The following is a 14,441-nucleotide window of genomic DNA, read 5'->3' as shown; positions in this document are numbered from 1 at the left end:
TTGGTGCACTCTTCAACAAGTGCAGACTTGTGAGCTTTACATGTGTTTATTATGAACGTTTTAGATGCTTCAGGAAGCTGGTATACTCTCAGTTTTGTGGGGAGAAACATTGTAGGTAGATGTCTGCTTCCATCCTTTTCCCATTTGTCTTCCAGATAAAACCTGAATTCTGTTGCTTTCTGTGGATTGATTTCTTTGATCAGCTCCCAGAGGGGCCTCAGTTCAAAATCAAATGGGTAAACATTAGTACTGTCGATGGTTTGAGCCCATTCTCTAGCAATGTCCATAGCTGATGAAAATTGGGATTGGTCTTGACCACTAGTACCAAGTTGGAACCAAAGATCAATATCACCTCCCTGAGCCCTCCACTCACGTCTGACCTTTGCATTTCTGTTAGATAAACGACGTCCAGTTTCAAACCTTGATGTAGCATCGATGCTTGCTCCGAGACACTCTTTACCAAATGAAGCTTGTAGTTCTGCTGTTACCTTAGATTCATTGTCATCTTCAGTCGCCTCCATTATATAGGATCTTTTAACCATTCCACCAAGTTGAAGTCTGATTGCATAAAACACCCCTATTCTAGTTTCTATCTCCTCCACTGTCAATTCTTGAATAGCTGACTTGAAATCCTCTGTCAGAAACTTCTCTGGACAAGTCCTGAAGCTGCCTCTAGTAGTGATACAGTTCTTTGTACACACCCCTATAGCATCAATTCTTACAGTATGAAACTGAGACTCTCCAGTAGTCTCAACAGCCATACTAGCAGCTCCAGAGAAAGCACTGTAAAGAGCCCCTACCTTCATATTACCAGCTGCCCATTGAGCTGCAGTAAAGTTACTGTCCGAGTATTGTAGTTTCATGTCTATTGTTTCATTAACTGAAATTGAGATGTCTTCTTCAGGATCTATCTTGAATATTTTGTCACCTCTAGTTAGGTATGTTGGGGAGTAAGAATCGACCGAATAAGCATAACATATTGCGCTTACCACAGTCTCGTTTTCCAAGCATTGTTGAACTGATTCAGTCATTTGCCTGAAATATTAACAAGCGTCAAAATTAATATAAGCAGTTAAACTGAGAGAATGTGACTGTTGATCATAGAACAACAAGTGACATCCCATGCTAGGACATGTGCTTCAGAGCAACAACAACACACCAGCCTATCAAGGTCGAGACTATTTGCGACAATAGGGTGCCAAACGTAAAAGGGACGTAAAGGCAGACACAGAACTAATTTGTAAGACATTATTGTGAAAAAGGATTTATTTAAGAGAAATAATTACTTAAAGAACGAGGACGACCCTTAACAAAAATGTGGATGTGCAGTTAGAACTGTTCTGTGCAGGCAACAAAGTTACCAGGCCAGGTACTTCTACCCATGCATCAGATAGCAGACCAAACATTACTGGTTACAGGTTACTGTCGCATGTCCAAGTTTCATTTTTTTTCTTTTTTGAGCATCACAATGTTTGTTTTCTTTTAAAAACTATATCAGTATAAAAATATAAAATTATGCAATGTGCACCACAATTGGATAAATATTTAACAGGATTCCTTAATTTTTGTTTTACTAAAAATTTGTTTTACTTAATTTAAATAGCTTTTAACACTGCAATTTATCTTTGAAACAAGTTTCATGCTTTAACTGAATTTAAAGGTCATTTCAAATATTCTGTCACCGTTTGAAGGGGATGTTGGGAAGAAAGATTCGACAACTGAGTAAGCGTAACATTACGTGCTTGCAACAATTTCGTTTTCCAAGCACTACTACACTAATTCGGTCATGAGGCTGAAAAGAGAAGAATATCCAAATTGATTTAAGATATTAAACTTGTTTGCAATTAACAATTTCGTGCACACCGCTGTGATAATTACTCTATTGAATACACAAAACAAAAACAAAAAACGGCTTAGTAGTAATTATAGTAATTAACATCATGATTGCAACATTTTTAATAGGATCGGGTAAGAAGGACTTTGAATCAAGGGCTCAGATTTCAAATGGCTGATTCCTGGCATTAAACTAGCCTTTTAACATTTCTGCAGAATCCACCTGAAAGTGTGATATGAAAAGGATTTCAACCAAAATTATAAAAATGTTAGCTAGTAACTCATGAATGCAAGAACAGTCTCCCTTAAGATCGCATTGTCACGAGAGTGATCGCAGAAACAATGAGGGGTCGGGTCCAGATCCATAGAGCTGGGTGAGCTAAGATGTTGAATATATGTAATTTTTTTAAATAAAATTTTTTCAAACAGTATACACATAATGTCACAATGGATTTATGAAATCTATATAATTCCTTGACGGATGTTACTCGTCTAAATTTATTCGAAGTAGCGCGCACCGCTTTCTTCTCGAAATGTTATAGTAGAGGTACCAAACTGATATCAAGTTCAAAGTGACCCCAAGACACGGTGATGTAGTTACTCTATCCAGAGCCCTTGCGCTTGCAGTGGCGCTCGCTCGCCTCCCGGCGGTTTTCTTTACTTGTGAAACAAGCGCGCCCGCAATGTGGGAAAGCGCGAAAGCACATCGTTAGGCATGAAGTGATGTAACTGTCATACCCTCATTGTCAAAGTCTAGTTCCTTACGCAACCGGTCACTGTACGACAGGCCTTTTGCAGTTCAAGCACTGAAGCTGTGGAACAAAGTGCCTCACACAGCTAAGGCTGATTTATCCTTTGTCATGTTTAAGTGTAGTTTGTCAACGCGAAATTTTTTGCTTTGATACCGGACAACCCTCCGGTCGCCGGCTACAAATGTAGTTGGTCAAACTCACTGGTTGACTACTCGCCATCCAGGTGGTCAGATATATATATGATGACCCTTCCGGCTCCACGGATGAACTCAACGAAGTAACGACGTAAGTACATAAGTAGAGGCTATTACATGACAGGAAAAAGCGCGCAACTGCTACAAACTGCTACAAACTGGCACTAACTGCTACAAACTGGCACTGACTGCCACAAACTGCTACTAACTGCTCATGCTGATTGCTGGAAAAGGCGCGCGAATGCGTGGGCGCGATTGCAGCAGTTAGTAGCAGTTTGTGGCAGTTAGTGCCAGTTTGAAGCAGTTTGTAGCAGTTTGTAGCAGTATGTAGCAGTTGTGCGCGGCGTGCGTTGCGCAGTAAAGACACGCGTCCAATTATTACTTGTTAAAAAAAACACGTCTTTTTCCTGTCATGTAATAGCCTCTACTTACGTACTTACGTCGTTACTTCGTTGAGTTCATCCGTGGAGCCGGGAGGGTCATCATATATAAATATCTGACCACCTGGATGGCGAGTAGTCAACCAGTAAGTTTGACCAACTACATTTGTAGCCGGCGACCGGAGGGTTGTCCGGTATCAAAGCAAAAAATTTCGCGTTGACAAACTACACTTAAACATGTCAAAGGATAAATCAGCCAGTTTGTGGCAGTTTCTTTGCACTTTGCTCCTTTTAGCTTGCTCCTGTGTCCTGTGATGCGCGTTTAATTTTAAAATTTGACAATCTATAACTCTTACGCCCTTAAAGTAATTATGTTAATATTTTTTCGGCAATAAGATCTTATTGTACTTTATTTGGTGTGAAAATGTTGTCATACGTTGTATAACCCGCCGCGCACGAGTGCGCGGCTCCCCCTGTATCGTCAGGACGACCGTGGGTGTCACAACGTGATACAATGAAAATGTGAGCTAGAACATAGAACAAACGCAATTTTGCTGAGTTATGGCTGTTTGAAATTTTTGATGAACGCGCGGGAGCCGCGGGTGCTCATTGATAACAATTAAATAATTTTGCGCGTAGTGCGTGTTAACGTTAACGGGTGATACTCGTAAAATATTTGTTCCAAAGATAATATTTATTAGGTCCGTCGACGAGTCCAACTCGGCGCGTGTCCTGGTAGCCTGGTAAGTAAGTAAGTTATAAACATACAAAGTGCGTGTCGAACATTTAGCAAAAAAAATGTGAGCTAGAACATAGAACATAGAACAAACGCAATTTTGCTGAGTTATGGCTGTTTGAAATTTTTGATGAACGCGCGGGAGCCGCGGGTGCTCATTGATAACAATTAAATAATTTTGCGCGTAGTGCGTGTTAACGTTAACGGGTGATACTCGTAAAATATTTGTTCCAAAGATAATATTTATTAGGTCCGTCGACGAGTCCAACTCGGCGCGTGTCCTGGTAGCCTGGTAAGCAGGTAAGTTATAAACATACAAAGTGCGTGTCGAACATTTAGCAAAAAACGCTTGCGCGCGTAGTGACAATATTTAAATTGTAATGAAGTATATTTAGTGGATCCTTCTCAGAAAGGACAAATTGAGGTGAATACGCGATATAACTATTTTTCACATGTTGGCCAAAGTGCAAAAACTGCTGCTGATTGACAATTGCTGCTAATTGCTACTATATACCATTTGCTGCTGCTTATAACTGCTGCTAACTGAAGCATGAAGGCTCCATGCATCCCCCATTTATTAAATAATAATTGAATTTAAGTCAAATCATCCGTATAGTAATGCTAGTATTATAGTAAATACCCAATTATAGGAAGTGCACGATAAAAAGAAACTTCCTCTGATTTTGAAAATTTTCGTAATACTGTTTTTAAAAGTGTGTGAGCGTTTTCACAATTCAAATTTGTCATTCCTTTTTGAAATAATTAATGAATTTGCCCAGGTGCCATAGCGTGCTAAATCATTTTAGCGCGATGCGTTACTGGGCCGGGCCGCGCCGAGTTGCGAAGAATTGACATCGTCAATCAAGATAAATCACTGCTACAGCTAGTCGATCTTCGAGATTGTTTTAAAAGAGACAGTTGAACTAACTTCAATTAATGTATTTTCAAACGCTGATTCCGAAATACTGGCGAAAACTGTTTTGATCACGTGATATGACCTTGTCATACGTTGTATGACCCGCCGTGCACGAGTGCGCAGCTCCCCCTGTCATGTATCGTAGAAACTCTACAGGGATAGTGAAACGACGATGGGGGTCACGACGTGATACAACGCGCCACTGCAAGCGCGAGGGCTCTGGATAGAGCAATTTCGATCGTGCAGGCGAAGTGTGCACGCCGGCGCGCGATCAAAAGGGGTTGCAGGTTTACCTACCTACCTACCTACCTACCTATCTACCTACCTACCTACCTACAGGTTGTAGGTAGTTAGGGAAATCATCCCTGTCGAACTTCATTACGTGTCGAACTATATATAGAGTCAAGGTAGCGCACTTTAATTCGACAGTCCAAGTTCTCTTGTAGAACTTGACGAGTACGTGTTGAACTTAAGTCGAGGTAGCGTACTTTGATTTGATAAAGTTGAACTCTAGGGTTCGTGGAACTACAGTGCGAACTAGAGTGCGTGTCGAACTGTAAAGTAGTTTATTATGTTCATAAACATATACAATATATTCTGCGGAATGACAGGCTAGGCTGAGCGCCGCCCGGTAATAAAGTAGGTGTACCGCAATTTCACTTTCGGCTTTAACTATTCAGCCTACAGTGTAGTCCATTTCATGAGTGATGAGCTTCCAAAAGGCCAGAGACAATGACAAATGATATGCAAAACAGCTGAGGAGAAAATTGTGTTCGACTTGTTGGCACATATTTCACCTGTTCAGTTGCTTCTTATCTACAAGTACAAAGCTACAACAATAGCATTGTTACTGCACTCTGCAGGTAAACGTCGTGTAAACGCCGGGTATGAGAGTCCTGTAGAACAAAAGATATGCTAAAACCTTCTTGTTATCCTATTATCCTAAGCTTGCTCTCAGATGTGCGATCTGCTTGGTCGTCTAAATCTACTATCTTATAGTCTGCACTTGACAATTTTCTGAGCTGTAAGAACTATGTGCATGTGGAGCAACTTGTGGAGTGAGCTATGTGTCTGTCTGGTTCTAATATACCGTTACAATAATGACTTTAAATTTAATATACAAACATTAAGGTGAATAACTTGAAATCGGGATTGGCTTAATGTTGCATCAAATCTGATGAAAAAGTTTTTGTGAGTAGTGATTGACAAACGCGGCTAAAGGCTCGATGGATTACAAATTTATTGTTGGTTACACATAATATAGTGAAATCTTCAAATTCCAAATTGGTCATCGTGAAAACTTGGTCATATTTTGTCATATACATCGGTTGAATCATAACATTTATGATTATCAGGATATCGTTTTATTTTCCCTGGCTAGCTCCAAAGTCAGGTCAAACTCTAGAGCTAAATAGAAACTAACCGCGTAAGAGATACTTGCTCATGCTGACCATGACAAAACTGCCAAGTTCAAAATCACGCCATCTCATACGGGGAAATCTTGGAATTTGTTTTCAATCAGGCTATTTTAGAATTCAGTTTACATCACTCCCCTCGCTAGCCGTACCACTCTTGGAACTTTGGAACACAGGTTAGTCGAATGATTTGACTGTTATCTCTCCCGACTCCGCCACTCTGTTAGCTAGTCACGTGACTAGCTAGTATCACGTGACTCTGCTAGCTAGTATCACGTGACTAGCTAGTATCACGTGACTCTGCTAGCTAGTATCACGTGACTAGCTAGTATCACGTGACTCTGCTAGCTAGTATCACGTGACTCTGCTAGCTAGTATCACGTGACTCTGCTAGCTAGTATCACGTGACTCTGCTAGCTAGTATCACGTGACTCTGCTAGCTAGTATCACGTGACTCTGCTAGCTAGTATCACGTGTCTCTGCTAGCTAGTATCACGTGACTCTGCTAGCTAGTATCACGTGACTCTGCTAGCTAGTATCACGTGTCTCTGCTAGCTAGTATCACGTGACTGTGAGCTTTAAACTGTTTCTCCACATCATGCTGCCGGATAATAAACCCCAATCAACGATAGTATAGAGTAGCCAATTTGTTCGGAATATCGCATAAAATTGGACCAGAGTGGTTTATTTCTGTAAGGTACAACACATGTAGCCATCATGAGTTCGGCTGCAACACAGCTATTTCTATATTTGTGTGCAAACTTGGTATAATATTTAGGTCATATTTTGTCATATATTAAAGTCATTATTGTAACGGTATATTATAATCGGTTGAATCATAGAATTCATGATTATCAGGCTATCCCTTGTTTTTCCTGGCCAGTACAGTGGCCGGCGAATACAGTGGCCGGCGAATTTTTGCCTCACTATAAGTGTAATCTTGCTACCATTTTCCAAAACGTGGTCTAAATTTGAATGTTTCCCATGCAATGTTTTGTAAAATTGTATTATGAGTAGTTTTTGTGTGCCCTGGTCATGGCCGTAGGGTCCAGATCCGCTACCGCTAGATTATACTATCTTGTGCTACCAATACCATGCACACGATCGTAAAAATACTCTGAAGAACTTCCGCTACAGTGAACATTGGTATAAGATTTCAAATACCCACCCCGATTACACAGTATTATACTTTTAAACCGGTGATATATTTTTTGAATTACCACGAATCTTTTCATTTTTATCTTTTCGTAAGAGTTTAGTAGTTTGTGGCACTGGCAGTACTGATGTAGTTTATTTTGATATGTATTACTATTAGAAACTAGGACAAAAGAAAATCGCGGCAGAAGAATAAAAAAATTTGCGGCTAATTCGTGGCTCAGGATTAAATGATCGCGGTCAAATTATAGTTGTAGAGTTATAGAGTTATGCACGGTTATCGCGGAAAACAGGCATACAAATTCCATACATGCCGCGATTAACTACAGTCTGTGATTAATACTTATTTTAGACTTATCCATTTTAAAGTTCCAGAGATAATGATATTCAGTTCATCAAATTCCTTTCTAATAACTGGTAGGTATATGATTAGCTAACTCTACAATATTTCAACAATAATTCCAATTGAGCCTGTGTTGGACCCATTGTGATTTACAGTCGCTTCAGGATTACACCATTATCTAAAAGATGTCTAAATCTAACATTGGTCCATTTCAATTTCTTTTTTTTGTATCTCGTAGTTGTACTTGGTCCTTTGTTTGTCATGAAATATGATTTAAATGCAATCTATATAGACACTTAATCTGCCCCACTTAAAAATAGCATTCTTAAAGTTCATTAAATGTTGTAATACTAATCAGACATGAATGGAATCACAAATGTAGCCTTTTTTATTTCAGTCCTGATTATCTTTCTATCTACGGAAGAAGTCAAGAGCAGCTGTTCAGTATATTGTGCAGATACCCAGGACAGGTGCCTGAAGACAAAGCATGTGGAGAGTGACTACAGCTTGCTGTGGGGCAACGAGCTTGCGAAACAAGCCAGGAAAAGGGCAAAGAAAGAAGTTGCTCAGTTTGTTGCTTCTCTGGGTAGGTAGATTTAATAATATAAGCATACGTGCGACATTGATTTGACTTTGAGGTGAATTCACAAATTAACAATAAAGTCATAAATTTTATGAACGTGCAATTCAAGAAATCTGTTTCGTACCAATTGAGATTTTGAACGAACGTGTTAAAAGGTTATCAGTACTATGATCTGTTCATGTGGCATGGTGTGTAATTTATAACTCCCTATTGGCACCCAACCAGCGCTCTGCCGGCGCTCAACCAGCGCTCTACCGGCACTCTGAACCTCCTTTTATTACAAGGGCGATATCTTTTAATATAATCATTATACTGATCTTATCACTTTATCAGCAAAGAGATCAACGTCGAAAAACGGTTTGTTGGTAGAGATGTTGCAGCAGAAGGTTGCTACTGTCATATATATGATCACTGACACAGCAATGAAAACGGAAGCTTGCAGTGATTACTGGGAAACCCACAAAAAGGCAATTGAAATATATTTTAAAGGTAGAAAGGTCGGATGTGGAGTAGCTTTTGGGAACTCAAAGATTGTCGTTGTTTGCCTTTATAAGGCTTAACATAGACAAAGTCACATGAAATGACAAAACTTATGCTTTCCTTAAATTTGTATCGAGTAACTAGTATATAGAAAGGAACGGTATTTTATAAAGGTTATAGACTGTACAGTGTACTCATTAATGATTTAGCAATTTGCATTTGAATGAATTATATATATGTGAATTATTTGATGTCGGATGCGTCAATATAAATATTGTTACTTATAGCATTTGCTGCTTATAAAAATCAAACGACGCGAGTTTTATTTATTCAACTTCACAACCCATTTATCAAGTCAATCATCAATTGTCAAAATGCCAAATGTTCAAATTCTCCAGAATTGCCTCAAGTTTTATAAAAATCAATAAATTAAAATAAATAAAAACATTCAACCTTTCGTATCTGAATATTAAAAAAGTTTTGTATCGATCTTATTGTTCATGATCCCATGAATTCCCATATTATCTGAAATGTTATTACAAGTTTTATTAATTAGTTTAACGACTACCGCGCATAAGACCGCCTGACCGTTTCTCAATGCAAAGAATTCTGATAAATTTGAAAAATATCTGCTTTAGTTCCACATCGGCTGCCACCAGTATTAAACATCCAAACAAAGCATCAGCGAAGCTCACGATCATTACTAGTGGGAGGTTATCACTATCCGCAATTATCTGAAAAATTAAAGAGATTAATAAGATTATGTTATTATCAATAGAAATTTAATATTGGTAAGCAATAAAAATGTTTAATTAAGCTCAATAAAAAGTATGTCTTGAAACAGATCTACCGTCAATTTGCTTATCACAGCAAGCAAATAACTTTTAATTACTTCTTAACTTAATTTATAAGTAATAGCAATAAGTTAATCAATAATCATTATAAACTAAAATAGATTATACCAAAGGAAAATGAATGAGTAAAGATAAAAATTAAGTTAATTAATTAATAATAAAAATAACGTAGTACCTTTATAAAGGGAGGGAAAAAGCACACATATTGAATCTTTAATACAACAAAAGACACAAGAAATATCTTGATAGTGTGCTTAGAGGATTTAGTGGATGACAAAAAGGAAGCTTGGGAGCCTGTTTTTGGTCTTTTTACTTTCGAAGCAGTTCTTCCAGATCTCCTAGGAGCGGGGGTTTTATCGCACCGCTGGATGTCCGGAGATTTTTGATAATCTATGCCATTCTTCAGCCTACCGAGTCCCCTGGAAGGTTTTTGTCACGAATTGTTTTTTGTGCAGAGTGCTTAAAGAATATTAAAAAGATTTTGTTGAACACTCTAAATAACTCTAAACTTCAAAAGAACTAAGTATTTAATATTCTTACACTTTGCTGGCTAACATGGCCCGCGGGGACATTGTCGCTTTATGCTGAAACTGGCTTTCTGCTTTTAACCTCTCGTGTCTGAGTTGAAGCTGCTTCTGATGCTTGTTCTGTAAGGAACATATCTTCTTAATGTTGTTCCGGAGGAAGTGTATTCTGAGCCACAAAGCAGGTACTAAGGAGAAGGCTATCAGGTAGACTAGCAGTGATATGTAGGATACAATCTGGGGGATACTTCCGGTTATATTCTTACTTTAAGTGATAGTTTTAAAATCAATTTCAAGGGTTTTCTTTATTTCGCTGAACAGTTCTCACTTTTGAAGGTATTGAGTAGTGTGGTTTGGTATCATCTGGTCTATTTTTAAATTCGCACTGTTAAATATCTACAAGATAATTACCCGAGTAGTCACTGATGTTTCGTCCACAGTGCAGATCACTGTTTTATTTTTAGTGAACGTTACTCTTTGAAATTTTAGTGCACCAACTGTTGCTGCCACTATATAGCACATAGTTATCAGAAATATCACTATTGTGAATCCCATAATCTGAAAAAGGTGATGTAGTTCAGAAAAGGTGGACTTGGCCGACCAATTAAAAGCAAATACAAGCAAATATCAGATAATATTTTTTAGTTTAACTTCAAGATGCCTAGATTTTAATTATTCAACTGTTTTCTTTGGGACGATGCACTGTGACTTGAGAGTTGAAACTGAATAAATCTAAAATGGATGAGTCTACGATCATTAATTTTAATGAATCTTAACAAGAGTATAATGTGGCAACATTATTACTGGGCGGCGCTCAGCCTGTCATTCCGCCTAATCTCTATGATTATGAACATAAATATAATAGCCTGGGGTCCCCAGGCAAAGAACATCAATAACTTACCCTTGTAGAATTAATGATGCGTTTGTACTGCAATGCGTAAACTATATATACAAATCTTTCAACCGTCACACCTAACTGAACATGTGCATTAATTAGTTTTAAATTTATTTCAATAAGACACGATTCAAAGAATTTATAAAGTCAACTTATAAATCAATAAGCAACAGCTTATTTTCATTCAATATTCATGAATATTACGTTTTTCTTGATATCAATTTCGTGAGATGCTATAAACGTATAAACAGCTAAATGATTATAAATAATAAAGGGTTAAGCTATATCATCAAAATCATTACACAATCATAATAAACTGGCTCACCACGCAGAAGACATTCCCCAAAATAATAGAAAGACAGAGAGACCCCATGAAGGCAGAACAGTAGACATCTTGAAAAGACTGTGCGCCTGTTGTAAAGGAGAAGACGGCTATTGCGAGCGAGTAAATCATGTAGTAAAGTGAGGAGAGAAGCACCAAGCACCTCGACTGAAATGTTACGAGGTTTAATCTAGATTGTTTGAGAGTTTGAGCAGGTATTTGACAAGAAATTTAGAAATTAAGAAGGTGTTATAAGGTTTTAGTTAAGTTGTAACACAGTTAATGTAACCTATAGTTACTGTAACACAGTTACCGTAACTAGTTTACCGTAACCTGGTTACCGTAACCTATGAAGTAAAAGCGGTGTCTTCTTATAAATGGGATAATAATGTTGTTCTTACCTTTTTCTTAAACTGAACTTTGTACATGAGCACTGCAAAGACTGTGATATTTGCTAAGAACACTGCAATGAACCAGCTAACAATCAATATCCTATTCACTGAAAAAGATGTTATTATACAGGGTGATTCAAAAAGTTGGAATTTCAAATGGCCATATTTTCTGAGACAAATTAAAAAAGCTCCTCAAGAGGTGGCACAAACTTAACATTGAGTTAATGATTGACCAAACTGTAAAGTGATTAATCGATTGTTGCGTCATAATATAATAACTGTAACTCAAATCTTTTAACATTATTGGACTTTATTTGTTCGGAAATTACGTGAGCGCTGAAAGGCTCAGGGTCCACGTAATGTTCACCCAAATAAGGTCCGAAAAGTTTAAACGTATATAATCATAGTTTTCGTGAAAGTATGAAGAAGTACAGAATACCATGTCCCATGCGTGCACCCCCTTTGTACCAAAAGAGTAGATATCTGTATTTTATAGACTTAGATACTGGCGAGGAGGAGAAGCATACTACTTTGACACGTGACAGCAATAAACCAATCAGCTTTCACTATTGTGCAATCAAACCCAGAACCACGTTTCTAAAAAATAGACCGCCAGAATCGACTTCTATAATTATTTTAAAGTGTGGTATAAAATCATAAGGATCACAATACTCACTTCCATAGGCGTCCATGGATAATTCAGTGGGATTTAGCTTCTGCAGATTTTCCTTGCATCCAGCACATTGCTGCCTTCCTGCTAAATGTATCTTTGTTAATTTTAGGGAGACTGTTTATGGTTTCTTTATATTCAATTTAATATCATCAATAAACAGCGTGATAGACTGTGAAGAGTTTACACTTTTTAAATTTTAGCTGAGCATTTCAACCGTCGTAATTCAATAACTGACCAACAAAATCAATGCATCAAGGACTAAAGGGGCAAATAGTGATTAAAATCGGATACAATCAATAACCATGGCCCACAGATCAAAAACCATGGCCCACAGATCAAAATAATATTAGTTCAGTAAATTGATAGGTTAGTGAAATAGAAGCTACGTAAATTAAACCAGGCTATACAACAGAACTATTTTTAGAGCTGTATACAAATACTGATTACTGAATAACATTAAAGCTTTACAGTGAGTAAGTTAGTAGATATATCAACATGGTTATAGCTGTACACAACACGGCAAACTATTTAACAGCTGCATGTAATCTCTTCTAATTATACATCGTTAAAACCTACTTATCTTATAAAATATATCTTATCTAAATTGAAATGCTTTCCTTGGCTTTTGTATTATGGTTGCATAATGCATTCTAGGTTTAATAAGTTAATACAACAGAGAAAAAAATCACAGAAAAATCAACAACAAGAAAGACAAACTATTAGTACAATGTTTCCAAAGCTCCTGCAGTATGCACATACCGATTATACTTATATAAAGGCCACGAGTTAATATATATAAAGGCTAAGTCAAGACTAAATTATCACATACTTGAAAATGAACATTTAATACCCCTTGACGCCCACTGTACTATAAATCTAGCACGAACTTCCCAAGAAAGTAAAGTTCTAGAGGACTGACAAGGAATTAGAGTCGTGCATATAGCTTATTATAGTTAAGTTCACGTCTTAAATATGAATTATAAGAAAAAGAACCATATGGCTAAACTTGAACCGTTATAGACCTTAGTTGTGAGTGTACTAGGACTTACTAGACACGATCTCCCTGTAAACACGTCCTTCTGGCCCCAGTACGGCTAAAGTTCAATTTAGTTTGAATCACAATTGATCGCTATTTGTGCCATCTTATTGTTAGGCTAAAAGTTATTGTTAAGTGAGAGCCCTGTGAATGCAGCTGTGGCCCGTAAACACATACTGATACTAAAGCCATGCTCATTCAAACAAACCGAACAAAGATGTGAAATGGGAAATATATAACGAAACTGGGAGACAAAGTTGAGGTGATAAACTTGAGAGGTGGTTAACTTCTGAGAAACATGATCAGCTAGTTATGGTCACATCTTATTGGCAGCTGTCTTTGTCTGGGCTGGAATTCTATACAATCGGTCAGACAAAGACTGTTGACATTGACAACATCTTCTTGACAACATCTTCTTGACAACAGTTGTCAAGAAGATGTGATATTGTACTCCGCGTGTGATCAGTTAATTAACCCTTAATTTTTAAAATTTCCTGGAAAACGATTATATTGATTCAAACGATCTTCAATTTTAATTAATATATAATTAAATTTGAGCAATTTAAGCAGTCAGGGACAAAGCTCCCCGTAATTAAACTCAGACATCGCATTTCAATTTCCCAAAACCCCGTGGTATATATTATGTACTTATATACTTTCTTATTCCTTAATTCTAAGGATATGAATAGATTTAGTCTTTCAGTTGCAACTATAATTGTGGTATAGTAATAGTAATGACTAGACCTCTTAAACAATAAACATGTTTCCAAACAACGTGTATGGTGTTGCATTGTGAAATTTAACAGATCTCGTTGAGTAACATTCTATAGAAAAACCAATAAGTAATCATACGGACTGGCAATGACTTGAGTTGGAGTTTCTATTGAATATTTATGCAAACATAGACCTGTACGGGGTGTTGCATAAGCCTGTCATAAATTTTACCGAGCAGTCAGAA

At 37.5% G+C, this 14,441-nt stretch overlaps 2 protein-coding genes and 1 long non-coding RNA gene across 3 annotated transcripts in view; 1 reads left to right on the top strand and 2 right to left on the bottom strand.

Annotated features, from left to right (window-relative positions):
* LOC134820095 (uncharacterized) overlaps window positions 1-1,888 on the bottom strand; it is a 2,081-nt gene extending 193 nt beyond the window's left edge. The window contains exons 1-2 of the mRNA XM_063830316.1: window positions 1,683-1,888; window positions 28-1,035 (exon numbers count right to left, since the gene is read on the bottom strand). Of these exons, the coding sequence (XP_063686386.1) occupies window positions 28-1,035; window positions 1,683-1,735 (1,061 nt within the window). The 5' untranslated portion in view covers window positions 1,736-1,888. The remainder of the gene's footprint in view (window positions 1-27; window positions 1,036-1,682) is intronic.
* Window positions 1,889-7,726: 5,838 nt separating this feature from the next.
* On the top strand, window positions 7,727-9,038 carry LOC134820047 (uncharacterized). Its single transcript, XR_010160841.1, has 3 exons — window positions 7,727-7,798; window positions 8,122-8,310; window positions 8,641-9,038. It is a non-coding gene; the product is annotated as an uncharacterized LOC134820047 (long non-coding RNA).
* Window positions 9,039-9,118: 80 nt separating this feature from the next.
* On the bottom strand, window positions 9,119-12,543 carry LOC134819727 (uncharacterized). The gene is made up of 8 exons (XM_063829827.1): window positions 12,451-12,543; window positions 11,784-11,881; window positions 11,386-11,550; window positions 11,067-11,141; window positions 10,577-10,723; window positions 10,182-10,402; window positions 9,817-10,060; window positions 9,119-9,521 (listed from the first exon to the last, which is right to left on the bottom strand). Exons 1-8 carry the CDS (start codon window positions 12,464-12,466, stop codon window positions 9,345-9,347), a joined length of 1,143 nt encoding a protein of 380 aa, XP_063685897.1. The 5' UTR covers window positions 12,467-12,543; the 3' UTR covers window positions 9,119-9,344.
* Window positions 12,544-14,441: the final 1,898 nt, after the last annotated feature.

Source organism: Bolinopsis microptera, chromosome 8 (assembly GCF_026151205.1).
Source record: "Bolinopsis microptera isolate Bmic1 chromosome 8, MBARI_Bmic_1.0, whole genome shotgun sequence".
In the NCBI taxonomy this organism is placed as follows: domain Eukaryota; kingdom Metazoa; phylum Ctenophora; class Tentaculata; order Lobata; family Bolinopsidae; genus Bolinopsis; species Bolinopsis microptera.
Note: the sequence above shows the minus strand (reverse complement) of the source record. Positions and strands in the feature narration are given on the sequence as shown.

What these genes read in the sequence shown, in the direction of transcription:
- LOC134819727 (XM_063829827.1), bottom strand. An exon ending in AAGTTCAGTTTAAGAAAAAG is followed by an intron (nt 11,551 to 11,783) that starts GTAAGAACAACA and finishes GTAACATTTCAG; the next exon opens with TCGAGGTGCTTGGTGCTTCT. An exon ending in GCCATGTTAGCCAGCAAAGT is followed by an intron (nt 10,061 to 10,181) that starts GTAAGAATATTA and finishes AAAACCTTCCAG; the next exon opens with GGGACTCGGTAGGCTGAAGA.